Below are 26,049 nucleotides of genomic sequence, written 5' to 3' on the forward strand. Positions count from 1 at the left end.
GTATTTATTGACCCTCCCCACAATATGCCCAACATTATGCTTTGATTCATATCACATTTCCATAATTCTTCAAATTAAGCACACTTGCAGAATATTTTATGCACTCAGTATAATATTGCATGTTATCCACAGAAGGTTATGCCTGCATACTTAGGGTACATGATACACAGTGCAGACACTGTATTGAGTCTGTAATGTGAGGCTTGCTATCTGGTCCCCTGAACACTCTTAGAGTCTGTTTTTACTTCAGTGATAACCTCCAGCAAGCTCTGTGCTCATAATGCTCTCTGAAAGTAGACGTCATTCAGTGGAAAATGTGATAGCCGTTATGTCACCCTAACCTCTAGCCAGCTTTATTTAGAATGCCAGCCACCAAGCCCATGTTCTGATTCTCACAGCTGGGGCTTAGGCTGCCAGTTTCTTCTAGAAAGCTAAACTCTGGAGCCTCCTTTCTTTCCATGCCCCAGCCCATCTCCAAAACAGTGCTTCTCAGATTCTTCTTTTCTGGCCTGGATGCACAGAATTAAAAGATCGCTTAGGCCAGGCACAGTGGCTCACACCCATAATCTTAACACTTTGGGAGGCTGAGGATGGAGGATCACTTGAGCCCAGGAGATCAAGACCAGCCTAGACAACATAGTGAGACCCAGTCTATACCAAAAAAAAAAAAAAAAAAAAAAACAACAACAACAACAACAAAAAAGGCCAGGCATGGTGGCTTACGCCTGTAATCTCAGCACTTTGGGAGGCAGAGATGGGTGGATCAAAAGGTCAGGAGTTCAAGACCAGCCTGACCAACATGGTGAAACCTCGCCTCTAATAAAAACACAAAAGTTAGCTAGGAGTGGTGACACGCACCTGTAATCCCAGCTACTCAGGAGGCTGAGGCAGGAAACTTGCTTGAACCCGGGAGGCAGAGGTTGCAGTGAGCCAAGATCATGCCACTGTACTCCAGCCTAGGCGACAGAGCCAGACTGTCAAAAAAAAAAAAAAAAAAAATTAGCTGGGTGTGGTGGCATGTGCCTGTAGTCCCAGTGACTATGGCTTGGGGGTTGAGATGGGAAGGCTACTCGAGCCAGGGAGATGGAGGCTGCAGTGAACTGTGATGATGCTATTACACTCTAGACTGGGTGACAAAGTGAGACCCTATATCGAAAAAAAAGAGAAAGGATTTCTTTAACATGCCTTCTAATAAACCAAGAGAGATTTATAGAGGAAGGGAGAACAGAGGCTTGCTAATGCTTCTCTCCTTTGCTTGACCCCTCCACCAGAAACAATGTCTAGGATTATCTTGGATTCAGCCTTGAACATGAGCTGAGCTAAAGAAGGGCACAGTGTCAGACTTTCACCTAGAGGCTCAACCCAATTCCCACCCCCAGGGATGCTCTAGGCAGGCAAGATACCTTCACGCTACAGGTCTAGAGCCTACCTTAGGATAGACCTAGTTCTTCGAGTTGCACTTCCTCATGCTTCACCTTACTGGAACTGATTCTTAGAGAAATCCAATTGGCTTCAAGGAACTTTTGGAGTTTGGGGGGCATTGTGCTCTGGGGAGGCCCTGGGGAAGAGCTGAAACATGATCAATGTCATCTTAAGAGATCAAGCTTGAGAAAACCATATGAACTGAAACTGACCACGCAAGTTGATGAAGGTTGCCTCTCTTTTAGTCTTTTGGGAAGCTGTTATGTATGTTTCTGTGTAGTTGATAAGTAAGAAAAGATATTTGGAGCTTAACTGTTATTTAAACACCAGATAACCTGAATACAGATGACCATGAGCACTTATATGAGCAGTCTTATCTGGTGATAATGTAATTGTCCCTGAGGACTGCGTGAAGCACTGCAGGACAATCGAGTTAGCAAGCACATCCCACTGGAAGTGGTCCTAGGATGGTTAGTGATTCCATTTTTAGGTTTTTTTTTTTCTTTTTTTTTACAGAATGATGAGTTTGAGTGAAGCTAAGGGGAAAGAAAGATAAAGGGAAACTGATATATGCTACCAGCATAGTATATTTCTTTCCTGCCACTGTCTCATTTAACTATAAAATTTACTTTGTTAACCCAATTTTACTGATTTAAAACATGGAATTGGAGGTCAAGTGATTTACTCCAGATCATTCAACTTGTCAAGAGAATGAACTGTTAATAGAACCCCAGAAATATTCTGAAATACATACTCTTTCTCTTAGGTAGTAACCACTTGTTTTTGTTGATGGAAAGGAATTTTGATTTAATACAATGTTGGTCTACGCAGACTTTCCACCAAAAGACATTTTGAGCTTAAGAAAGACATTTGTAAGTGGCTTTTTATCTTCCTTTCCATTCCACAGTAGAAATCAGATTTGGATCCTTGTAGAATTCAGGAAGGTGGGATAGGGTAGTGTATAAACTGCCTCTGAGAGTACTGAGGTCTGGGTGGGGTGGGGCGAAGGCACTTCTGGTCCCCTGCTCTAGAGTTTCCTGGAAAGGATCTCTGGAGTTTGCATGAAGTTTAGCTTGTGAATTTGTGGTGTATGGTAACAACTTGCAGGGCCACCAACAGGTGGTGAGAACGAACTGAGAGGAAATTCAGAGCAGGTACTTGTTCTAGAGGCAGTGGGTGTGAGGAAGGCAGGGAAATCCACTCAAGCTGAGTGACTGAATTAGGTAGCATAAGCAAACACTATTGTCCCATAAGAGGAAGGGATATGGAAAGACAATTTAGGTTCTTTTAAATAATAATAATAATCGTAAAGCACTTTTGACAAACCCAGCTGTGCCTCCCACAGTGAGGTATGCTAGTCCCACACCACTGCTGGCACTTTTCACAAGTGCTGGATTCCTTGCTCAGGGTTTGGATGCCTGCAGCCTCTGCTTCCCAGCCCCCTGCAAGCTCCACCTGCTTCAGCAGCCTCTACAGGAATGGAAAGAAAATTGGTCGGAATCCACCGCTTGGTCCTGGTCTGGGGAAAACAAGTGAATCTGTCTCAAGCCTTGGTATACACTGGACACCATCGCAAAAGTTATCTCCGTGTTGGAAAAACCCACGCCCTTCTAATTGTGCAATCTCTGTAACTGCCCAGGCCATAACACTTTCCCTAGCTCCAAGCCCCATGCTTAAGGGTGACGGTATCACTGTTAAGTCTTGCCTTTCCAAACTCCCATTTTCTGTACCGACCAGGTGCAACCCAAATTGCTGGACCCCCGCACCTCTGCGGGCCCGGCACTCTTTGACCTTAAGAATCAGAAACTGCTGGCTCAGGGGCTTTTCTGAAGAAAGAAGTTTGGTCGGGTCCATTCCCTGGCTGAAAAGCCAAGGAATTCTGAAGCAATGCAGGACGTTACCCCTTCCATGGAGAAGTTTTGCAGTATCGCCGGATACAGTTGAATGGCAGCCTAGAATAATCTCATACTAAGGATTTGGTTCCTGACCTAGGTTGAGGCTGGGGGAGAGGGCGTGAAGGATGCAACTGCCAGTGTTCAACGAGTTTCACAAGGTGCTTTGTGGCCTGGAAGCGCCGGGATCGTCGTTCTGTTGGCCCCGAAGCTGGACACGGTTGGTTCCTTGGATGGAGTTTCATAGTTTTGAGCTGGAGCTGGCTCAAATTTCCATTTCAATTACGGAGAGGAAGAGATAGATTAGACTGGACCACCTACCCGAGATTATTTCCCCTGCTCCGTTCCTTTCTCAACACCGGGCATCCCTATTACACTCTTGTAAGACACCGCCTATACACTGGCGGGGCGCGCCAGGACACCTGGGTTGGGACAACATGCTCCAAAGACAATGAAGTTAATAGATTCGTCAGTGAACTAGTATTTTTTTTTTTTTTTTTGAGTCGGAGTTTCGCTCTTGTTACCCAGGCTGGAGTGCAATGGCGCGATCTCGGCTCACCGCAACCTCCGCCTCCTGGGTTCAGGCAATTCTCCTGCCTCAGCCTCCTGAGTAGCTGGGATTACAGGCACGCGCCACCATGCCCAGCTAATTTTTTGTATTTTTAATAGAGATGGGGTTTCACCATGTTGACCAGGATGGTCTCGATCTCTTGACCTCGTGATCCACCCGCCTCGGCCTCCCAAAGTGCTGGGATTACAGGCGTGAGCCACCGCGCCCGGCCAGTGCACTCTTTATATAAAGAGCAGTAGATTCCAAAATCCAGGCCAAACTCTCCAAAAACCCCTCGTTTCCTTTGGGGCAAGGTTGGGAGGTTGCCTGGGTGGCGAATGGGGTAGGTTGGATTGCTCAGATAATTGCTTCGGCTTTCGTTTTCCTCCGCGTTAAAAAGCGCGCCACGCCAGGTCAAGATACTCTCATAGTGACTGTGAATCAATGGCCATCCTCCCGCTCTAGGGGCTCAAGTTGATGTCTTAAGTAGACATTTACACGTGCAGCAGAAAGCCTTTTTTTTTTCTTTATAGCTAGGCAAGACTTCTCACCTATTCAAGTTTGCTTTTTTTAAAGCTTCGGTCAACATGACGCTCCCTGGTAATTCATATGGCTGTACTGAAATTTAACCGGTCTCTTTTTAATACAAAGCGTTCCGGATGAGGGCGGGTGTGGGCGGGAAGCCCAGCCCCCAGAGCCCAGGAATGAAAGTGGAATTCTGGCTAAACTTTTCAGAGAAAGGCAAAAGCGGCTTCTGATGGGCTTTTCAGCTGGGAGGGGTGGAAAAATTAGGCAGACCCGGAGCTTCCGTAGGCTGATAAACTTGCTTCTCCTCCCCCTTGGGCTATCCCGGCCTAGTAATGGAGACCTGAAAAAAATCTAGACTTCTTCCGGGGTCTAAAAAGTAGAGATGTTGGACGAAAAAAGTGATTGTCCTGGTTTCTTAAAAGCACCAAAAGGTGGGAATGGAAGAGAAGACGGGAGAAATTGTTGCCAAGGAGGAAGGTTTTGCAAGTTTCGTGAGAGTTTGGGTGGGTCATTACCCAGGCGCGCGGGCAAGGTATGTCTGCCACACCTTTTGAGAGCCCAGGAAACTTGAACCGCTGCTGAAAATCCTGATATTTTGTCCCTCTGCTGCCCGCACGGGTCCAGCTCGCGGGGATCGACCGACCCTTCTCAAGTCAGGTGGAGGGCTGACTTCTCTCAGCGCGCGCTTGGAACTGCGGCGCTGAACCCCGGGAAGGTGGAGGCGGAGGAAGGCAGGCAGTTTGCATCCTAGCGAGTGGGGGGTGCGAGACCTTCTCCGCTCCAGCCAGCTGGGTGAATGGGGCGCGCACAGCCCCGAAACGCCAAGCGTGGATAAAATATGCTAGGACTGCGCTTCTCGGGCTCATCAAGGCTGCGGGAGCCTCCCCGAGCCATCATCCTTCGTAATTGCAACCGTCAATCAACACTTTAAGACAAAGTCAGAACCGGGAAGGGCGAGCTCTGGAGACCGGTCTCGTTGGAAAGAAAAAGGTGGAGGTGAGGTGGGGGGAAAGGAGAGAAGTTTGCCAGAAGTTGGCAGAGGGAGTGCAGAGAAATTGAGAAGGCGCAAGGTAGTTGAACAGAGCTGTCCCCTCGCCACCACCACCGACTCCCAGGCCTCCCTGGTTCTAGTCTCTGGTCTCCGCTACCAGTTACAGTTCCCGCAGCGGTAAGTACCGGGTGGGTTTCTAAGTGTGCATCCACTAGGAGGTAGCGTGGCAGTTGCTAAGATGTCCCCGGCAGAGGATGAGATGCGTCTGTCCGTCCGCGGTAGGTGTGTTTATGGGTCAGTCCAGGCACCGCTGGCTCTGGCGTTTAGACCACACAGAGCCGGTTCCTCCTACTTGCATCTCAACTGCTTTCCCTTCCCGCAGCCACTTGGCTCTCTTCATACTGCGGCCCCGGGAACCCAGAACCATTCCCAAGTAACCCATGTTAGACACCGAGAACTCCTCCTCCCACAGCTTCCTTTCGGAGAGAGCTTTCTGGGGGGCGCCCAAGCCGATCCAAGGTCACTGAGCTAGGTGCTCCCCGCCTTCAATAGGGGTCCCTGCCCAGCAGAACTGAAGGGTCAAAGGACCAGAGAGTGCTCAGAAAAAGGAGGGAGTTCTGAAGGCGGAGAAAGGGTGCACTTGGAGGGCAGTAATGAGCTTGACGCTGGGAGCCTGGTACCGCCGCCCCTTCCTCTGCGTCTGCCTCCGGGAGGGAGACTCCACCGTTTCCTTCTCTTGCGGAGCGACCCGAGGAAGGTTTGTGTGCCCTCGGGTCTCTGGCAAGAATCAATTCCAGTGAAAGATTCCTTGCTTCGTCCACCTCTGGCGGGGATTTTGACACCCCTCCAGGGGATCTGAAATAAGGCTGCCTCCAGGGAGGGTTTCCCGTCGTCCAGGTGGAGGCCTGGAGCGCCGAGGGCTAGGCTTCTGGGCTAGGAGTTCCCTTGGTGCTTAGAAAAGGCCGTTTACTCTCGCTTGAGACTTTCTGCCCTTCCAGTCCCCCTTCAGTTCGCTGCTAAGCTAAGGTGTCCACCTGGACTAGACTTTCAAAGCAGGGTAAAGGGCTTCCTTCCGTGACACAAGCTCCTCCGTCATTTTTTTTAAAGCATGAATTTTTAATACCCCGGTCCCCAGCCACTATTCCCTCGCGCATCCCTCCCATTTTGTGAGTTCTTCTTTCCGGAAAAGTCTCCCTGTGGAGAGGTAAATGAGTGCCAGCTGGCCTTTTGCCACTACCGTTCTCCATCTCTTGGGGATGGGGTGGGAGGGCAGACCCGCACGGACCTAGAAGTCGCTAGCGTGGCCTATGCAAGTCCCTTCTGGCCCTGCAGCTGGCGTTGTGAGCATGCTCACAAAGTTTGCCTCACTGGGTCAGCCTCAGCCTCAGTCTCAGCCTCAAGTCAAGGCAGGGTTTCTTGGCATACCACAATTTCAAGGACCTATCAGACCCTCTTTCAACTTCTTTCAACTCTCCTAACTTCCCCCACCTTCACCAAGTAGTGAAATCACCACTACACACTGGGGATTGGAGGCTTCCTCTTATGACCAAGGAGGGTCTGGAGTCCTGCATCCTTGCTAGGCTGGGATTTGGGCAAGGTGTTGTATCATACATGCCCCCGTAAACTCTTTGAATTGCAGTGGAAGGAGGTTGTTCCTAAGTTAAGGCTTTGAAATAAACTGATTTTCAATGTTCATGAGCAAAGCAAGGCAAGCACTGCCATAAGCTCTGAAGTCGACTCCCTTTCTTTATTTTCTTAGTTCTCAGTGATACTTAAAACCACCATGAATACTGAAATTTGGTGACCGTGTTACTAGATACTGTCATGAAAATTGGAGCTTTCGGCAACTTCAGCCTACTTCTTCATACAAACTAATGGACAGGCCTTCAAAAATGTAAATGTTTCCACAAAAAAACCTGAAGTTGCTACTAAAGCTGAAATCTAAATAACTTTGATTCTAAATATACATTGAAGAGCAAAATGACAAATCAGTTAAGAGTCAGTAGTACCTGAATCGCCAGGTGTGGGTGGGTGGTGAACAACCCACCCTATAGAAATTATGCACTGCAGTGATTGGAATAATTTCCAATTCACCAAATACTAGACTGGGCAGTTTCAATGTGTAATCTCTATACTATTCAAGTAGAATAAACTCAGATCTTTTGAGATTCAAATTCACCCCCTTGTGGGTGGACTCTGATAATTACTTCGTTACACAGCAGACCCTGAATATGAGGCATTTCACATGCAGTCAGGAGGCTGGAAAGAATGTTTTTCATCTAGTTGGGAGGAGATCTGAAAACTTTGAAGATGCGGCTGGGCTGGTGGTCGAAGAGCTTGCTGAACAGATGGTTCTTTAAAACACTTTTTAAATGCTGGGCCTCAGCCTCAAGTGGATGGTCCCATCAGACAACAGAATGAAAAAGCAAAGCCTAGACTGATTCTTGTATTCTGCGTGGAAACACAGTTCACTAAACCTGGAAAGTCTGTCGCTTAGATGATCCTGGGCTCCAGTTGAGGGTCTTTTAAAAATGAGCTAAGGGAATGGGGAGCAGGCTGGGGAAATAGGAGTGGCTGTCCCTTCCGCTAATTCTAATGAGTGAGCTCTTGGAGGTGTGGCCCGCCTCTCAGTAAGCTGGGACCCTCGGCCCCTTCAGGCCGCCGGGGCCCTCGTGTCTCCTCTCCAGGCTCTCAGTGACCTGGGGCATTAAAGCTGGAAGACCCTTGACCGCGGACCAACTCTGCGTTTCAGAACGGCCAGCTGAATTCAAGATCCCTTTTCTTCTTTCGATGGTTTAAATGGGTGTTTACCTCCCCTTCATCTCCTCATCAGACACACTAGCGAGGGCACACGCCCACACGCGCCCCCATCCCCTCTTGCTTTCCCTCAGCTCGAGGAAACTGCCGCTCTGGCTGCTTCTTCGCCGCCGCGCTCAGACAGAGGTCGCTTCTGACTAGCTGTAAGACCCGGCTGCATTTACATCCCCCGCCCCGGGCCAGGGTGGGGTGGGAGGGGGCGAGGCGGGTGCAGAGGTTGGGGCAGGCCGGGGGACTGCAGCCAGCGCCTCATCCTTATTGGCTGGCGATTAGTGTCCGACCTGAGTCCGGAACCCGCGTTCCCATTCACTGCCTTCACCCCTCATCCCAGCCTTCCCCCCACCCCCGGCCCTACTTACCTCCTTCTCCTCCTCGTCTTCCCCCTGTCCTTCCCAGCACCGTCACCCTCGGGGCTGGGAAGGGCCGCTCTCGGACCCGCGCGGGGAGTGCACGAGGCAGGAGAGGGAGGTTGGAACTTCACAACTCCACACTTGTGATAGTGAACGAGAGGGAGGCACAGAGAGACGGGGGGAAGGGGCGGAGAGGCGAAGAGAGGAGAGGTGCGGAGAGAAAAGGGAGGCGAGAGAAAGAGCAGAGAGACCCCTGCCGATCCTGAGCAGCGGGCGGTGGAGGGAAAGGAAGGAGTCGCAGGAGTCGTCCCGGAGCGGTGGCAACGGCACAGCCGCGGCTGCAGTAGCAGCCCAGCGGTCGCCTCCGCTGCCCGCCCGGAGCTCGGCGGTTCACGGCTCCGCGCCCCGGGCAGCTGCGTCCCCGCCACCGCCGCCGCCTGCGCTCTGGGGGAGCCGAACCAGGGTGCCGGGACGCTGTCTTCCTCGCCTCCTTTCTTAACCCCGACCTCCTCCTCGCAGCTCGGGGGCGGCTCCGGAGCCGCGAGACCCGACAGGGCTCAGAGGTCCTGCCCGGCAGCCCCAAGGAGGCGGAGGCACACTCGGGCGAGGCGAGCGGGTGGGTGAGCGGGCACCCCGGTCGCCCCTTCCTTCTTTCCTCCGGAGTTGAATCTGTGCTGCCCGTGTCCAGGTGCTGGGCTTCCCGACCGACACAGACCCCCCATCCCCGCCCGCGGCCGCCTTGTCATGCTGCCCAAAGTGGAGACGGAAGCCCTAGGACTGGCTCGATCGCATGGGGAACACGGCCAGATGCCGGAAAACATGCAAGGTAAGAAGGCGCCGCACAGCGCTCGGGCTCCCGCGGCTTCCCCACCCCCGGGCTCGCCCTGCAGGCTTCAGCCTCCAGCACCGCGCGGGTGCGCGAGTAGCCTGGCTGGGCGCTTGCAGCAGCGGGAGTCAAGCCCCCTCCTCAGGTGCAGGCATAAAAGTTTATGGCTCTTGAACAATGCGGGGCAGAGGTTTTCCCAGCGACGTCTAATTGGCCTCTTCTAATTAAGGAAAGAGAGGCTTCCAGCTCTATGGCAACCCAAGCAGGGCAGCTTCAGGCTAAAGGTACTTTAGAATAACAAGATCATTCTAAGAAATGGAATGTCTCACTGGAAACCCGAGCAGGTTCTCCGTTATTGGAACTGTTGTGTGCTGTACTTTAACCAGTGCTCTTATGTGGAGGGAGACGACCCAGTATGGGAAAGTCAACTACAGAAAGAGGTGATCCCCGAAAGGCTTGTCTTAGCGATATTAGAATGCATGTGGCCACCCCCAAAAGCCCAGGCGGACACCCGCAGCCGGCTCGGATTTGGTCAGCTCAAAACTGCTGAAGGGAACCAGTTACCCCAAACTCATCCCCTGTGCGCGTTGTGCCGATTGAGTTGGATGTGGGAGGGGGAAGCAGTTCGTTTATTGAGCCCCTTTTAAACCTGAGATCTGAAAATATGGAAGTCCCATTCGTTTTCCCAGCTCTAGATTGCCAAGAAAAAAACAACTCCCGCTGGCTATATTTTCTCCGCATTCCAAAATAGTAACTCTAGATCTGGCTTGTATTAAGCCCCTCAGAAGTTTATCTCATTTGCTCTGGGCCGGGGAGGGAACAATGCTAGGAAAAGTCACCGGTGCTCTTCCATCCTCGCCCCTTCCAGGGTGCAGGATGTGCGGGCCGGCGGGCCTGTGATCCCGGAACGCTTCCTGCCATCCCCTTGCGCGAACTTGAAAGGGCCGGGAGGTGTTGAGAGCAGAGTTCAGGGCTGTTGCACTCTGCGGTGCTGAGTGGGAGGCGCGCCCGGGCGCCCAGGCCCGGGGACCTGTCGTCGCCCTACCGCGGAGGGGAAGATACTTGGCTGGAGGGCGAACGTCATGCGGGTGTAATCCATTCCCCCCTCGGTCATCCTGGGGTCTCTCCAAGCCTCTAGGTAGGGCTGTGAGAGTCCCCTGGAGCTGAGGCCCCAGAGACTATGGCTGCTAGGGGAACCCGGCTGGTCCAAAGAAGCGTTTCTTCCGGGTACCTGGAATTCCAGCTTAGTGTGGGGCATTGGGGAAGTGGCGCGGGGAGGCTGGGTTCGGGGGCTTCAGCTGCCAGCTCCGAAGAGGGCCTTCCCTTGGGGTCGCTGGGTGAGGTCCAAAAGGAAAGTTTCTGCTTCTCGTTCTGGCGCAAGAAGCCAAAGGCTTATTTTGAGAGCGGAGAGAGAAAATGTTATTAGTAATGTTTCCTTTAGAAAGTTCGAGAGGTGTCTTCTGGACACACTACCTACTGCCCCCAAACCAGAGAATTAGGTTTTCTTTGGTGCCTGGGCTCAAAGTCGCCACTCCTTCAGCCCGTGGTTCAAAATTTGCAGGGAAAGCGCCGGGGCAAGGATTTGTCGGGGACTAGAGGCCTGTCTGTCCGGAGGAGCCCCTGGGAATGGGGATCCCATTGTCCTGCTTGCTCTGGTTCCCACCTGGGACGCCCAGAAAGAAGATCCACTGCTGGGGCCCGGCACAGCGCAGCGCGCCCAACTTTGAGGGAACTTTGTGCACCTCTCTGAGGCCCTAGCTTTCCAAGGCTTTCCAAGGCACCGCCAGCCGCTCTTCTTTCTCTAGACCATAACTGAGGAAGAGTCTGGGGCCTTCTTTGCCCCGATGGGTTCGCCCAGCCAAACGCCTGTTTCGGCAGCACCAGGCCACCTGGGAAACTCTGAAAGGTGCCCAGGCCTCGCACAGCAGCGTCTCCCTACTCAGTCTGTCTTTGGGTTTTCCAACAAGGTCCCTACCGCATGCTTCGGTCTTTTTTCGATGTCGGGTCCCCGAGGTAGGCACGGAGTCCGCCTGAAAGCAGTTACTTATCTGTACCCCTTTGGTGTAAAGTTAGAGTCTACTTTGTTGGCGGAAAGGGAGGTAGAAAAGAACACACTTGGGAAAGTGCGCTTGTAGCCTTGTTGCTAAAACATGCCTCAAGATTGTCATCGCGAGTGTTAGGAGAGCTATGAACTTCTAGAGGCTATAAAGGAATTTCTGAACCCTCGGCCCTTCCCAAACCCCAGGTTCCTAAAACCCTAGTGGGGGTCTCTTGGGGCTGGGATTCAGGCTGGCACCACTGGGAAGACTGCACCTAGCATCCCTTTATTAGTATTTCACGAAGGCAGGCTCCTGCCTTCTCTGGAGCCTCTTTTCCCAGAATTTTCCCAAACTGACTAACTCACTCCCCTGTAAGCGCCAGCCTAGGGCTGTGTGTCTGGGAAGAGACGCGTAACTCCGCAGGTCTGCGCGCAGTCCTCAGCCGCAAAGTGCTGCAAGTGACCCCCCTCGACGGCCCTTTCCAACTGAAGCCCTCGGGAACCAAAGAGAAAGAAAAGAACTTCATTTTCAAAAGAACAAGTCATCACTGCGGCTATACAGTGGCCGAGGACTTTGGCGTTGGGGTGGGGGCTATTTCTCTTTCCTTTTTGGTAAACAAATCAGAGGAAACTTCTGCCAGGCCGTGGGTTTCCCATCCCCTGCCCGCCCCACCCCTGCAAACGCCACTGATTAACTAAAAACAAACTCTGCTCAGTGTTTGTGCGCACTTGGGTAGCTGGAGATAGAGCCTGGGCGAGAGCCGGGTGCGCCCACGGGTTTGGCGGAAGAGTGTCCGGGGGAGTGCGGGCAGGGTCCCCGCTGCGTAGACCTGCGGGTGCCCGCCCACCCGTGCCCGGCGCTCCCGTACTTGACCCGTGTGGATGTGGAGTCTCCAGGAAATACCGGATCAGGTACTTCCTGGGGTCTCCTGGTCACTGCCCTTCCTGTGCATAGTTGGTCATCTTTTTAGCTGAGAAGACGCCTTCGCCGGGCTGCGTTCGGAGCAAGGCGGTTACCCGATCCCGGCAGTGAGCCGCGCTGCGCGTCGTCGCGGCCTGATTTCTGTTTAACTTTAACAGGCGATCTCGAGGTGTTTATAGTTTGCTATGATGATCGGAAACATGTGAGGTTCATTACAGGGCTCCGATACTTTGAAACCAAAACCCTCCTGTGTGCCTTTTACTCTTCTGGTATTTTTCTCCCCCGTACCGGCGTCCTCTATTTTCTTTTTCCTTCTTTTTATTTTCACAGATTTTCAATCGTGAGGAGCTGAAAGTATCCAGAATAGAAAAGTACTGTCAATACGGAACTGAATGTTTCGATTATTCTAACAGGGCTGAACGTTGGGAGCCTCAGGCTGTTTAGTTCAAGTGGGGTGCTGTTGAGAAGCGAGTTTCTGGGGCTTCAGTTTCTCTGTCGGACAGAGTTTGCAAATTGGTGCTGCTGTCCCTCTAAGCAAGGTGCGCTCGGAGCAAACCACTTCAAGAGGGAGGGAATAAAGCCTACGCTTGTTTCTCTAACTTAGGCGAAGGTGACATTTTGGAACTTAACTTCATAGGTATTTAAAAGAAATTCTAAGCTGTTACTTTATGCAGTTCATTTCTCTGTTTGTTGCTTTGTGGAGTTATGAGACTTGTGTTCAAAAGTGGTCAGTTAAAAATGTTAACTAAAGAAGTTGGAATTGTTTGTGGCACACGGAATTTCATAAGGTGCATACTCATTGACAAAAGATGTTTTAGTTGTAAAAATAGTTCAGTAAGGCCTTGCTAAAAAATATTTTTATTTTATAATTTACCATGTGATATTTGCCCAGCAATCACCAAAATGCTTGTTGTTGCTGCATTAACACCTACATGTAAATTAATTGAATATGTGTATACATTTTTCTTTTGTTTCAGTGTCTCAATTTAAAATGGTGAATTACTCCTATGATGAAGATCTGGAAGAGCTTTGTCCCGTATGTGGAGATAAAGTGTCTGGGTACCATTATGGGCTCCTCACCTGTGAAAGCTGCAAGGTTTGCTCACACATTGCTACCTGAAAAATGTAATGTCCAAAACCAAAAGAAACCTGTGGATTACTTCTTCGAAGCTAAATTTAGGCTCCCTTTTTAAAGACTCAACTAAAAATGACAAAGCGGGGAACGAGAGAGTCTTAGCGAGATGATTCTCAGAAGTGTGTGTCTGATTTAGTTCAAAAGGCAAAGAAATTTATGCTGTTTAGAAAACTTTGCCAGTCTCATGGTTTTAAAATATTTTATTGTAGTAAAGTGATATAGCTGTAGACAGACTTCCATTTCTAACAGTCCTAAATATTGATTTTGCTTGACTTATATATATTTAAAGCATCGTTGTTCTTGAGAGGCAATATGACAAAGTATTTCCCAAATACATTTTAACTTCAGAGTATTCTGTGCTACAATTGTAAACATTTTTTATCCACAGACATAAAAGTCTAAATTCCCAACTATGTGATTTCATCCTGATTTATTCCAAAATAATTTTAAGGATTTTTTGAAATTTATATCATAAAGACCAAAAAATTAGATTTTAGTTTTTAATGTAATAATTTTTATGAATATATGACCTACTTAAATGCAAGGATTTTAGTATGTAAAATATGCTATATTGTTACTAATAATATAAATTATACTTTAAGAATTTATCTCAGAACTCTTTAATATATTCCCAGTAAATTCAATATTCATTATTTTTCAGTTTTTTTTTTAAGTGGAAAACTCAGTACAATTACTTAAACCACCACCAGGAAAATCCCTCCATTCTCTATAGCAAAGTAAGATTATTTCTCTTTGTGGCAAGTAGGATAAATGTGAATACCATCCTGGTAAAGCTGTTATTACAAAGCTATACATTTTATTTTTGATTAATTCTTTTATGTAAAATATAAGAAAAGCACATACCCTGTGTGCTATAATTCAGCTATCTCTGATACATGCTTTTCCCTTCCATTAGTTTCACCTTTCTTAAAACAGATCCTCTACTTGAATGTATTCCAGTGGAATTATGAGCATTTTCCCATTTTACTCTTTAAATCCTTTTCCTTTCAACTATCCAGTGTTGACATCTGTTAAAAAAAAAAAAAAAAATCTGAGGCATTTTGCTATTCAGTTTTTTCCATTGGCATTTGCAATGGTTTATCACTGAAATTATTTCAGACTACTTAAAAACAATGCCAGAACTTCATCAGTACCTCTATCTGGAACATGTGGGATAATAGAAAAATAGATTTAAAAAAAAAAAACCTGGTCAATATAGAGTGTATTTTTTCTGACTGTTGGGATGAAATGGTGCATAGGTAAAACTCCCCAAGATTTGACATAATTCTTCAAGAATATAACTGATGCCAGAAATATCTCCACTATGGCCTGGTACAATTTGGGAAGGTTGATGTTGCTGAAATGTAAAATAAACCACAGAACCACATAAGGGCTCAAATAGTGCAATGAAAGGATTTACTGGTGATTTTCTTAAAATGAAACAATGGAAAAGACTGGTGTTAGATTTATAATACATCTCACTATTTTCTCTGTCTTATAGGGATTTTTTAAGCGAACAGTCCAAAATAATAAAAGGTACACATGTATAGAAAACCAGAACTGCCAAATTGACAAAACACAGAGAAAGCGTTGTCCTTACTGTCGTTTTCAAAAATGTCTAAGTGTTGGAATGAAGCTAGAAGGTAAGATTCGTCTAAAGACTACTGCCTATTAAAACTCTCCAAGGACGTGGGCTTTAAAACAACACTGTGCTTATGGCACAGGAACGTTATTTTTCTAGCATTTTAACACTACTGACAATACTGTAAGATCTTTCTATGTTTTGTCTGCAGAATAGTCTGAGTCTCATTTAAACATGATGACATCTCTTAGGAGAAAAAAATTAAAATATTAGTTGTCTTCCCCTACAACCCCAACTGCCTTTTTTTTTTTAGTTTGGAGAGCAGATGCATTTGACACAAAAAAGGTCAGATTATGAAAATAAAGCAATCCAACTGAAAACAAAACTAATTTGTAAAACTATTGAAAGTAAAATATCTTTAAGTTTTTAAATCAAGATACCCTACCAAAAGTTTGATTTCAATTCTCTTTAACATAGGTGAGCTTGTCCTAAGTGTTACTACTAATTTCATGATTCTTAAACAAGACTTAAAGCCTTTAATGATGAAAAGGAGTTTCTCATGTGGAATATTATTTTTGACGGTGTAGAAATGTATATATATATTTAAAGATAATGACTGAGGATGCAAAATAAAAAATTGAGAATCAGGAAACATGAAAAATAATGAACGATTAAATCATTAGCAAAGGTTTGACAAGAGCAAGGCAGTGGTTCCTCAAAAGCCACACTTGAACTTTGTTGAAAGAGCAGGACCTCCACTACAATGTACAGATTGGCAGGCAGTAAAGTTAATATGTGACTGCTGTAAATAATCTGTAGTTCACGGACTATTACGGTACGTTGCTGCTTTCTAGCCTCTGACCCACTGGCTTTCTATGGATTAAATATACTGCAAATAAAGCAATAACAGGGGATACATATCACCGATGGTGCTAGATTCAAGAGTGCATTTTATTTGATCAATGAGGCACGGACTATTTTTGTTTGGAGCTTTTCTGTTATATGGAATTCATACTTGATAGAAATACTAAAAAAAAAAATTTATGTAAATCTGCTGAATAGCTAATACATTTCTTTCAAATAGAAGTAGCCACTTTGGTTATTATGAGGACTGTTAATGTCAGTGTCATTTTTAAGAGATCATGAAAGGAAATGATGCTTATTAATTTTCTTATAATCAATCACTTTACTGTTTCCCAAATAGCAAAGTCTTGTGGTAGATGCTCACTGTAGTAAGAGACTCAGAAGATACGTAAATGTTGTGATTTTGCATGGTGTCATTTGATTCCTTTCAACAAAAATAATAAGGCTGCATTTCTTTACCTTAAAAAATTAAGCTTTCTTTCTTTTTTTTAAATTAAGCTTTTTAAATTGTAAGTCACTTGCGGTACATGCTCAGGCTTCCTCAGGAGTGATATGAAACAAGTGAATATTCAATAAATTATCATCCAGAGGAAAAACTCTTTAAAATCTTGTGCAGTATTCTGTATACCTAGAATTCACAATAAATTTTTAATGTGATACTAATCCTAAGATAAAAAGCTCAAAAACACAACCTCCAGCAAGTTCAGTATGTCATAAGCTGTCAGAGATCTCTAGTTTCTGTCTAATTGCCATTGGCCACGATGGACTTAGAGGGAACTGCTAACTAACTTATTAGTCATGGCTACAGACTAATTTCCACACACCACTGTGGCAGAAGACTCTCTTGACAGCTTCTGAAATGAATTTGTTTTAATTATGTCCAATTTTAGTTGAATTAAAAACAATAGCTGGTAGGCATCTGATGTGGGCTCATCAAGTCCAGGTGAAAACGATTTTCCAAGAAGAACATGTCCCCAACCCTTTTGTAATTGCAATAAAGTAGCCAAAATGGCTTTCAGGGAGGAAGGTATCTTGTGGGAAAGTATTCACAATTCAATCCAAAAATGGGTAACTCAATTCTACACCCCTGCAAAAGAAAACCCCAAAGCAGTTTGGGTTTCCATAAAGGACTGGCATAATAGAAGCATATATTCTTAGTAGAACAACTGATATTCTTTCTTAGCAATGTAAAATATTTTTTTTTCTTTTTTGGGGGATGGAGTTTTGTTCTTGTTACCCAGGCTGGAGTGCAGTGGTGTGATCTCGGCTCACTGCAACCTCTGCCCCCTGGGTTCAAGTGATTCTCTTGCCTCAGCTTCCTGAGTAGCTGGAATCACAGTCGCCCACCACCACACCTGGCTAATTTTTTGTGTTTTTAGTAGAGTTAGGATTTCATTATGTTAGCCAGGCTGGTCTCAAACTCCTGACCTCAGGCGATCCACCCTCCTTGGCCTCCCAAAGTGCAGGGATGACAGGTGTGAGCCACCACTCCCGGCCTATGTGAAATATTTCTACGTCTAACACAAATGATGAACTCTCTTCAGTCCACAAAAAGGTTAATATGTCCCTACGGAGCCAAAATATTTTTTTGATGACAACACTCCCTTGGAGGAAGGAATTCATAAATAAGGAGGACATGGTTTTTTGGGAAATCTTTGTGGGCTATTGTAATGAAAACAGCCACTCACATACCACTTCTCGTCAATTTACAACATTTCTAAATATCTGGAGAATGCCACTAATTTGCACCTTATTTATACCTTTCCTTCCTCCCCCGCCCCACCCCCAACAGCTGTAAGGGCCGACCGAATGCGTGGAGGAAGGAATAAATTCGGGCCAATGTACAAGAGAGACAGGGCCTTGAAGCAGCAGAAAAAAGCCCTCATCCGAGCCAATGGACTTAAGCTAGAAGCCATGTCTCAGGTGATCCAAGCTATGCCCTCTGACCTGACCATTTCCTCTGCAATTCAGAACATCCATTCTGCCTCCAAAGGCCTACCTCTGAACCACGCTGCCTTGCCTCCTACAGACTACGACAGAAGTCCCTTTGTCACATCCCCCATTAGCATGACAATGCCCCCTCACGGCAGCCTGCAAGGTTACCAAACATATGGCCACTTTCCTAGCCGGGCCATCAAGTCTGAGTACCCAGACCCCTATACCAGCTCACCCGAGTCCATAATGGGCTATTCGTATATGGATAGTTACCAGACAAGCTCTCCAGCAAGCATCCCACATCTGATACTGGAACTCTTGAAGTGTGAGCCAGATGAGCCTCAAGTCCAGGCTAAAATCATGGCCTATTTGCAGCAAGAGCAGGCTAACCGAAGCAAGCACGAAAAGCTGAGCACCTTTGGGCTTATGTGTAAAATGGCAGATCAAACTCTCTTCTCCATTGTGGAGTGGGCCAGGAGTAGTATCTTCTTCAGAGAACTTAAGGTATGTCACCAACTTATAGTACCCCTTTTAAGAGAGACCTGTGTTCCTAATTAATACATGTTTGGTGCTGAAAATGTGTTTTCCTTCATTTTCTACTTTGTATGATTTACAGAGTAGACATAATTTTACTGCCTTGACTTCAGGACTATGGGAGCTTAACTTTATGGGGCTTTGATTCTGGGTAGCTCTTAATTTGGGGGGGATGGCATTTAACACAAATACAGGAAACGGGCTTTTTTTCTAAATAGTAGAACATCTGTATTCCTTTTAATTCAGATGATTTGTGACTTAACAAATTTCCAGTCAATGTGAAATAGCACCCGTAAACTATTTTTCTTGAAAATTACCAAGTAAAGAGCTATGTTATAATGGTGTCATCTTGAAGGTTTATTTCAAAGGAAAAAATGCCAACATTGAGTTGTGTTTAGACTCTAAAGAATGAAAATGATACCACCGGTTAGTCGTGTCAAGTAGGTATCTACTACTGTTTACCTTGCTATTAGGTTGGTAAAGCCTTTGTTTTTGGAGCAGATTCCAATAGGATGTTTGCTGTCCTTGGATGGGGAATGGGCAAATGGTGAGTGCTAGTCTACTTGGCTTGGGTTGTAGTTCTCATGATCTATGTCTTATTGATTTTAGTGGATTGGTACATTGTAAACATAGTACTTGTTTGTATAGGGATCTGTGTTTAAATTCATAATTATTATATTTCCTGAAACTTAAGTTTGAATTAATGTGGGCAAGTTATTTAGAAGTTTGGAATCTAGGAGTGACTACCAAAACACATGTGGTAGTCAGTGGTTTCATTACCATTTTAAAAGTGAGTCTTGGATTTGATTTCCAAGAATATTTTGTCACAAAATCAATTTCTTCCTTTTGCTGTCATGAGGAGAGATGTGGCTGCTGAGTATCTGTGGCTTGTGATTACTTAGGACAGGAGATTGTAAAATTTCGGAGAGAAGGAAAATGCAAAGCCGACTTTTAATTTCAAGAGTAACTGTTAAAAATGGTCTGTGTAAGTAGATCGTCGAGGTGCAAATGGAAAATAATGCTTTCATAGCAGTCTACATTAAGCACCATTCTTTGTACATAGAGGCAAAAAGTTACCTGAACAGACCTAAATAAGTTGATAAAATTCCTCCAGCAAGCTGTTAAGACTCTGGACACATCCAGCTCTTTATTCCCATGTCCTTCATTGCTACACTTAAAGGCGGCTGAAGGATATCTCAGGCTGCAAGGGGCAAGCAGAATGCACTGCGTTAGCACGATTAGGCCAAATATTTTCTGAGTATGTGTTAGTCTATAACCACTCTATGGTAATCAGAACATTTTTCTTAAAAACAATCACGCAAACACTTTCCTGATATTCTTACATTCAAAACTGTGTCCTTAAGGGAACAGGTAAAGTATTTGAAAATTAAAATGAAAATCATAATTTTAGATACAGTTAAAAGGCTAAGTAATGTAAAAAGGAAGAAAACACAGACTTTTTACAATCCAATGGACTTGATCTGAACCCAGTCTTCACCACTTAATAGTTATGTCTTCATAGGCAGGTTGTTAGACTCTCTGAGCCTTGGTTTCCTCATCTGTAAATTGCATATGTGGTGTTTGTGGAGGAGTATTGAGGGCACAGATGTAATAGTACTTATATTGAGGAGGTTTTCAAAGGAAAATGAGAATATGCAGATTAAGCGCCCAGTACTGGGAGTCTGGCATATACTACATACTCAATAAAGTGGTGCTGTTTTAAATTGCTATTATTATTTTATGAAAAATGTGCAGAGTCTAGGTAATCCTTATGTTCAGGCTCAGAAACATAGAATTGTAGTCTCAGTTTAACACTGGCAAAAAATATGTCATGTGGTATAGGGTAGTATGATTGTATTATAATTGACAGTTATTAATCAGTACTAATTAAGGACCTAAAATCGGCAAAGCGATAAGTTGGTTGTAAGATAAAGTTGAATAAAACAACTTGTTTCCTCTCAGAGTTTATAATAAGACAGTTTCATAAATAATTATTTAAAAAAATAAAGACAGTTGCAGGGAATAAAAATACATTTCACAAATCAACAAGGAAAGAAATGATGCATATTATTTTCTTTTTTTTTTTTTTTTTTTTCTGAGACGGAGTTTCACTCATGTTACCCAGGCTGGAGTGCAATGGCGCGATCTCGGCTCACCGCAACCTCCGCCTCCTGGGTTCAGGCAATTCTCCTGCCTCAGCCTCCTGAGTAGCTGGGATTACAGGCACGTGCCACCATGCCCAGCTAATTTTTTGTATTTTTAGTAGAGACGGGGTTTCACCATGTTGACCAGGATGGTCTCGATCTCTTGACCTCGTGATCCACCTGCCTCGGCCTCCCAAAGTGCTGGGATTACAGGCTTGAGCCACCGCGCCCGGCACATATTATTTTCATGTAAACAAGGAAACATTATGAAGTGAATGCAGCTAGCGGCAGGTAAGGCATTAAGAAGTGCTGGGAAAATTTGCTTCTTCCACTGTTCCTCTCTTTTCCTTCCTCTGCAGATAAATTTTGCGGTGAGCTTCTTTATATTAGCATGAGGTTAAATATCTGGCTAAAACATAAATATCTTTAAGAATGGGGCATAGTAAAGCATTGGCAGTCATTTATGCTGTTGTTTAATGCGTTTATCAGTCTTTGATGAGAATACGAAAAAGGAAAAGGGAAAATGGGCAAACACGAGAGTCACCTACAAGGGGTGGGAGGTGTTCCCAGAAGAGAAAGATGATTTTGATCCACTTCACAGTCTTCCTTGGCTTGCACTGAACAGGAGTGATTCAAGTATTTTTTAGTGAACAAAGAGTAGGATTCAGAAAAACTTAAAAGACAGTTTCAGTAGCGACTGTGAGGCGACTATTTACATTCGGAAAAATTCCTTTTCCTTTCGTTTATAAATTTACTTTGTCAGAAAGCAAACGAAATCATTTAAAGCCAGCTTTGAGACATCTCTAGGGCTGTGGCTTTCAAATTTTCTAACCATGACCTGCAGTAGGAAAGGTACTTTACAGTGAGACATAGTGTATCGAACACATCACACGGGCGCATGCACACACACATGCACAAACACACAGACACATACACACAACTAAACTGAAGTTTGGGCCGGGCGCAGTGGCTCACGCCTGTAATCCTAGCACTTTGGGAGGCCGAGGTGGGTGGATCACCTGAGGTCAGGAGTTCAAGACCAGCCTGGCCATCATGATGAAACCCCATCTTTATTTTAAAAAAATAAAAGAATAAATGAAGTTTGACCAGATAGTACATAATTTACAAGCCATGCACTCTGATATTTTCTATCCTACTTTAATCTAATTTATTTTATGTTTTTTTAAAAAGTTCTGTTCGTGACTCACTAAATTGATTTCAGGGCCCATTAATGAGACATGACCTGCAATTCAGGAAACATTGCTGCTCTAGAGGAAGTTTGTCGGCCATCCATTGGCATTGCCTGCCTGCTACCACTAAGGACAATAACTCTGAAAAAAGCTCTCTTCCTCCTGGCATCCTTGAAACCTACAGCCTGAGTCCCCACCCTATCTTTCTGTAAAGACTGTAATTTTAAAATATCATTTGGGAAGATAAATGCTCTCCTTTATTCAGTTTGATTTTAATTATTTTTGTAGAGACAGGGGTCTCACTGTGTTGTCCAGGCTAGTCTCAAACTCCTGGGCTCAAGCAGTCCTCCTGCCGTGACCTCCCAAAGTGCTGGGATTACAGACAGGAGCCATCGTGCCTAGTTCATTCATTAAATAACTGTTCTTTTCCTGGTAACTTCACAGCAAATTACCCATCAAGTGATATACTTATTGGACAGATTTTTCATACCTCTAAAACCCAAAGACAAAAAGTCACATATTTGCTCCTAATTAGGCAATTTTGAAATGACCTCTTGCTCACCCTCTCAGGCAAGTTACATCCTCTATCATGTAGGAAAAAAAAAAAAGAGAATACAGATTTTATTTGCTTACTAGTTAAGGGAACAGAAGGGCCAAGAAATTTGGTGAGTTGTTTTGTTTTTCTATACATCTACAAGGTACAAAAAAAGATACTCTGGTTTTCATTCAAAATACTGTAACGGAAAAGAAGAAATTGCAACTCCCCAACTCTCATAGAAACCATGGAAGTTCAGAGCTCGAGGATGAAAGAGAAAGGGCTAGAAGACACATATAAGTGAGCTGCTTTGTTTTTTTTTAACACACTTGTAAAGGACAATTCTGGTCTTCATCCGAAATAATGGCTTGAGAAAGATGAAATCAATACTCTGAAACGTGAACTTTTGCAACAGCAGATATGCATCAAAAGATACTCACTGCCTAGAAATGACAAGGTTTTTCAGAGCCAGAAGGGATGATAGGGATCATTTGACTCCACCTCTTTTTACAGATGAAGAAACTGAGGCAGAAGGGAATGTAATCTGCCCAATGTTATACAGGAACTGAATGGCAGAGCGGGGACTGGTAGATTCAGGTTCAAAGAAGCCATCCTCTTGTACACATCCGCCCCCCAGCATGTGTGTGCTCACACACACACACACACACACACACACGAGACAGTGTGACCTTTGACTCCAAAAAATACAGTCCTTTGCCAGTGAAGCTAAAGCAAATCTCTAGGTTATCAGAAGTCCATCACTACCATCCAATTACCAAATCACTAATAATCAGTGAGACAGATTTTCCCTGAGTCCAGATGACCCCCTGGGAGTGAATGAGTCACTTTAAAAAGCTACGGTAATTCTTTCAGGCCACTGGGGTATCATTCAGTACAGTGGATTCGGCAGTTCTGGGCCTTGGAAGAGTTTCTGAGGCATTCTCCAGTGCCTTACCCTCTGGACAGTTTACTCTCCGGGAGAATCTGGGTCAGAGGGCATGTGGGTTGTGATCTGCAGTTACAGCGGCTAAAGTGGTGAGGAATCCTGTGCTCTGCTAGAGGCTGGGCACGGCCAGCATGGGGTTCTTGCTCTGTGCGCTTGTTGAGATAGCAAAGGAGAATGCAGGGTGCTCACTTTGGCGGCACATCCAGTAAAATTGGAAACCTACAGAGATTAGCAAGGCCCCTGCACAAAGATAACACACACATTCATGAAACTGTCCATAAAAAAAAGAGCACAGGACTGTAATCGGGTGATAGGTGAGCCACTAATTATAAAATTTTCTGATCTTTAAACCAAATCTGTTAAGTGACCTATGCTCTTGACTATTTCCTTGTGTTTTTAGAAATTAAGAGCTAATTCAAGACTTTTGCATTCTGCTGAAAGAGCTGTCCTTGTGAGTCAAGAAGATTGGCTTTTTTTTTTCAGTGATTTTTTTTTTCACCTGTGTCTTGAATATCTCACAAACACAGGAGCAGTGAGAAAATAATTCCCACTTCGTTAAACAACTAATGAATCTGGAGGATCTATTTGATCTTCTAATGAGACCAGATGTCTTAAGAGAATTCTGGGAATGGATATATAAGAACCTCCCCTCGATGAATGATTCTGATACATGTACGTATTAAAAAAAATCTAAATTAATCCCGACTGAAACTCCCAACTAGCGTTTCTGTGGAAAATAGGTCTCAGAGACTCAGGGAGTTTGTGCCAAAGGAATTTAGTCATGTTGAAGTCAGTTTTTAAGTGTAGCTTGATCTAAAGGGGGGCACAATGGGAGGAGCAAACCTTTTTTCTCTAGCCGATGGTGGAAGCTATCTGAGCAGAGTTCTTTATTTATTTTTAACATTCTAGATCCTTTTTCCTACATCACTGTTACCTCTTCCAATACAGGCCTGTCATCTCAGACTTTATTGAAGCCGCCCCAATTTTAAGCTATATTCTTTACTAAATTTATTTAGCCCTACTTTTTTTCTTTAAAAAAATTATTTATTTATTTATTTATTTTTCGAGATGAAGTCTCTCTCTGTTGCCCAGGTTGGAGTGCAGTGGCAAGATCATAGCTCACTGCAACCTTGACCTTGTGGTCTCAAGCCATCTTCCCACGTTAGCCTCCTGAGCAGCTGGGATCACAGGCACGTGCAACCATGCTGGCTAATTTTTAATTTTTTTGTGGAGATGGGGCCTGTTACCCAGGCTGGTCTTGAACTCCTGGGTTCAAGCAATCCTCCCACCTTGGCCTCCCAAAGCGCTGGAATTATAGGCGTAAGCCACCGTGCCTGGCAACTCTATTTTTCTGTGGGAGAGAAAGAGAAACAGAGCATCCTGCTCAGTGTCTACCGCAGCGACTTCCATATGGCTCTCCTTTGCCTTCTCCTGGGAGTTGGGGTCGGGAATCATGGGTCTCGCCCCAGCACCCCTCAGTGTCATGTGGTGTCACACAGCTATAGCAACTGTACTTACCTTTGTTTTCACTTCTCTGGATGCGAAGTGGCTAATCTGGGGAGCACAAGGATGACAGAAAGAAAAGAAACATGAAAGTTTGTTTTCCAATCGAACTTTTCAATGAAAATTTTCCAATCAGAATTTGATCTGAAGGCATATTAAGCCATCTATTGCCAGTTCTCCTACTCATGAAAAAGACGCCAGAATGAAATAAATGTAACCTGCATAGGTTCACAAGGAAATGATAAAGCTGGTTTTTCTTCCACTGAAGGTGGATACGAAAGTGTTACGTCTTTGTGAATTTGGAGAGAATGTGGGAATCAGCAGGTTTGATTCATGGCCTCTAAGGTCTCTTCAGGTGTTAAGCATCGCTTTAGATATCTTTTTCCAAGCAGACCTGAAACAGAAGGCTTGGGTGTGGCTGATAGTGTTGGGTGAGAATTTATGCTATTCCCGCCTGTCTTGCTTATAAACGTATATTGCATGTGTGTCTGTTGTAGACTCAGAAAGCCATTATCTTTCTTCTTGTTTTCATCTGAGCTTTCTTTTGCTCACAATTCGCTGAAAGAATCAGCTCTTCTCAGTCAGTGCCTGTTTGTGCTCTGGCCGGTTCATGGTGGGCAGTGGAACATGCCTACTTACTGTAGTGATGTGTATTGTTCTTCACAGGGATATCTTGAAAGTACGTCAGTCACCTCAAAACTCCAATGCACTAGTTACTTCTACTAAGGTATAATTCACACTCCCTAAAATTTACTCTTTTTAGGGTACAAATAATAGAACAGCTGTTCTTCACTTTAAAATTCTCCCATGTCCCTTTGTAACAAACTCCTCCCACCACCCCAGTCCCTGCCAATTCTGATCTGTTTTTGTCCTTAGAGTTTTTTTGTTGTTGGTGGTACTTTTAAAAAGAAGTAAATTTGCTTTACTCATTGAGTATACGTTTACAAACTGTAGACTCAGTTTAAACTCCCTGAAGCTTGGTTTCAGCATAGTTGAGCACTAATAGTTTCCATGCAAACATATCCTCCATGGGGCACTGGGATATTTGGTAAGAGAGTAGTGATGATCATAACTTCACACTGGGTCTGCTTGTTCACACGCCTGATGAGTTTCCTGTTCATATTAACCTTTATGGTATCTGCTGGAGCCATGGGGAGAACATGAGAATTGTGAGGCACACCCAAGAAACCCATGTTTAACTAGCTGAGCCATCGCCAGGTGTCTGAATCTGAACAGTGAGAGCAGGCCCACACTGCCACTGTGTACCTGACTGCCTCATTCTGTGCCCCTCCAGTTACATGTAGCCTGGTTTTGCAAATCGAGGCTTAAGCCTCTGCAGCCAACG

The 26,049-nt window shown here is 45.2% G+C and overlaps 1 protein-coding gene, 1 long non-coding RNA gene and 1 other non-coding gene across 6 annotated transcripts in view; 2 read left to right on the plus strand and 1 right to left on the minus strand.

Moving 5' to 3' along the window:
• Window positions 1-26,049, plus strand: part of NR5A2 (nuclear receptor subfamily 5 group A member 2) — a 154,816-nt gene that overhangs the window by 3,610 nt on the left and 125,157 nt on the right. The window contains exons 1-5 of one of the 4 annotated variants that reach the window (XM_032288652.1): window positions 8,573-8,668; window positions 9,239-9,376; window positions 13,314-13,432; window positions 14,973-15,114; window positions 17,710-18,356. In XM_032288652.1, the coding sequence (XP_032144543.1) occupies window positions 9,295-9,376; window positions 13,314-13,432; window positions 14,973-15,114; window positions 17,710-18,356 (990 nt within the window). In that variant the 5' untranslated portion in view covers window positions 8,573-8,668; window positions 9,239-9,294. Of the gene's footprint in view, window positions 1-8,572; window positions 8,669-9,238; window positions 9,377-12,181; window positions 12,327-13,313; window positions 13,433-14,972; window positions 15,115-17,709; window positions 18,357-26,049 lie in introns of those variants that run through there. The other 3 variants (XM_032288650.1, XM_032288653.1, XM_032288651.1) reach the window with 3 other exon arrangements.
• LOC116558657 lies at window positions 7-8,652 on the minus strand. Its single transcript, XR_004272119.1, has 4 exons — window positions 8,560-8,652; window positions 3,636-3,754; window positions 1,430-2,892; window positions 7-287 (listed from the first exon to the last, which is right to left on the minus strand). It is a non-coding gene; the product is annotated as an uncharacterized LOC116558657 (long non-coding RNA).
• On the plus strand, window positions 23,383-23,486 carry LOC116559135. The gene has a single exon (XR_004272332.1). It is a non-coding gene; the product is annotated as a U6 spliceosomal RNA (small nuclear RNA).

Source organism: Sapajus apella, unplaced genomic scaffold (assembly GCF_009761245.1).
Source record: "Sapajus apella isolate SASKATOON/1434 unplaced genomic scaffold, GSC_monkey_1.0 scaffold22, whole genome shotgun sequence".
Lineage (NCBI taxonomy): Eukaryota > Metazoa > Chordata > Mammalia > Primates > Cebidae > Sapajus > Sapajus apella.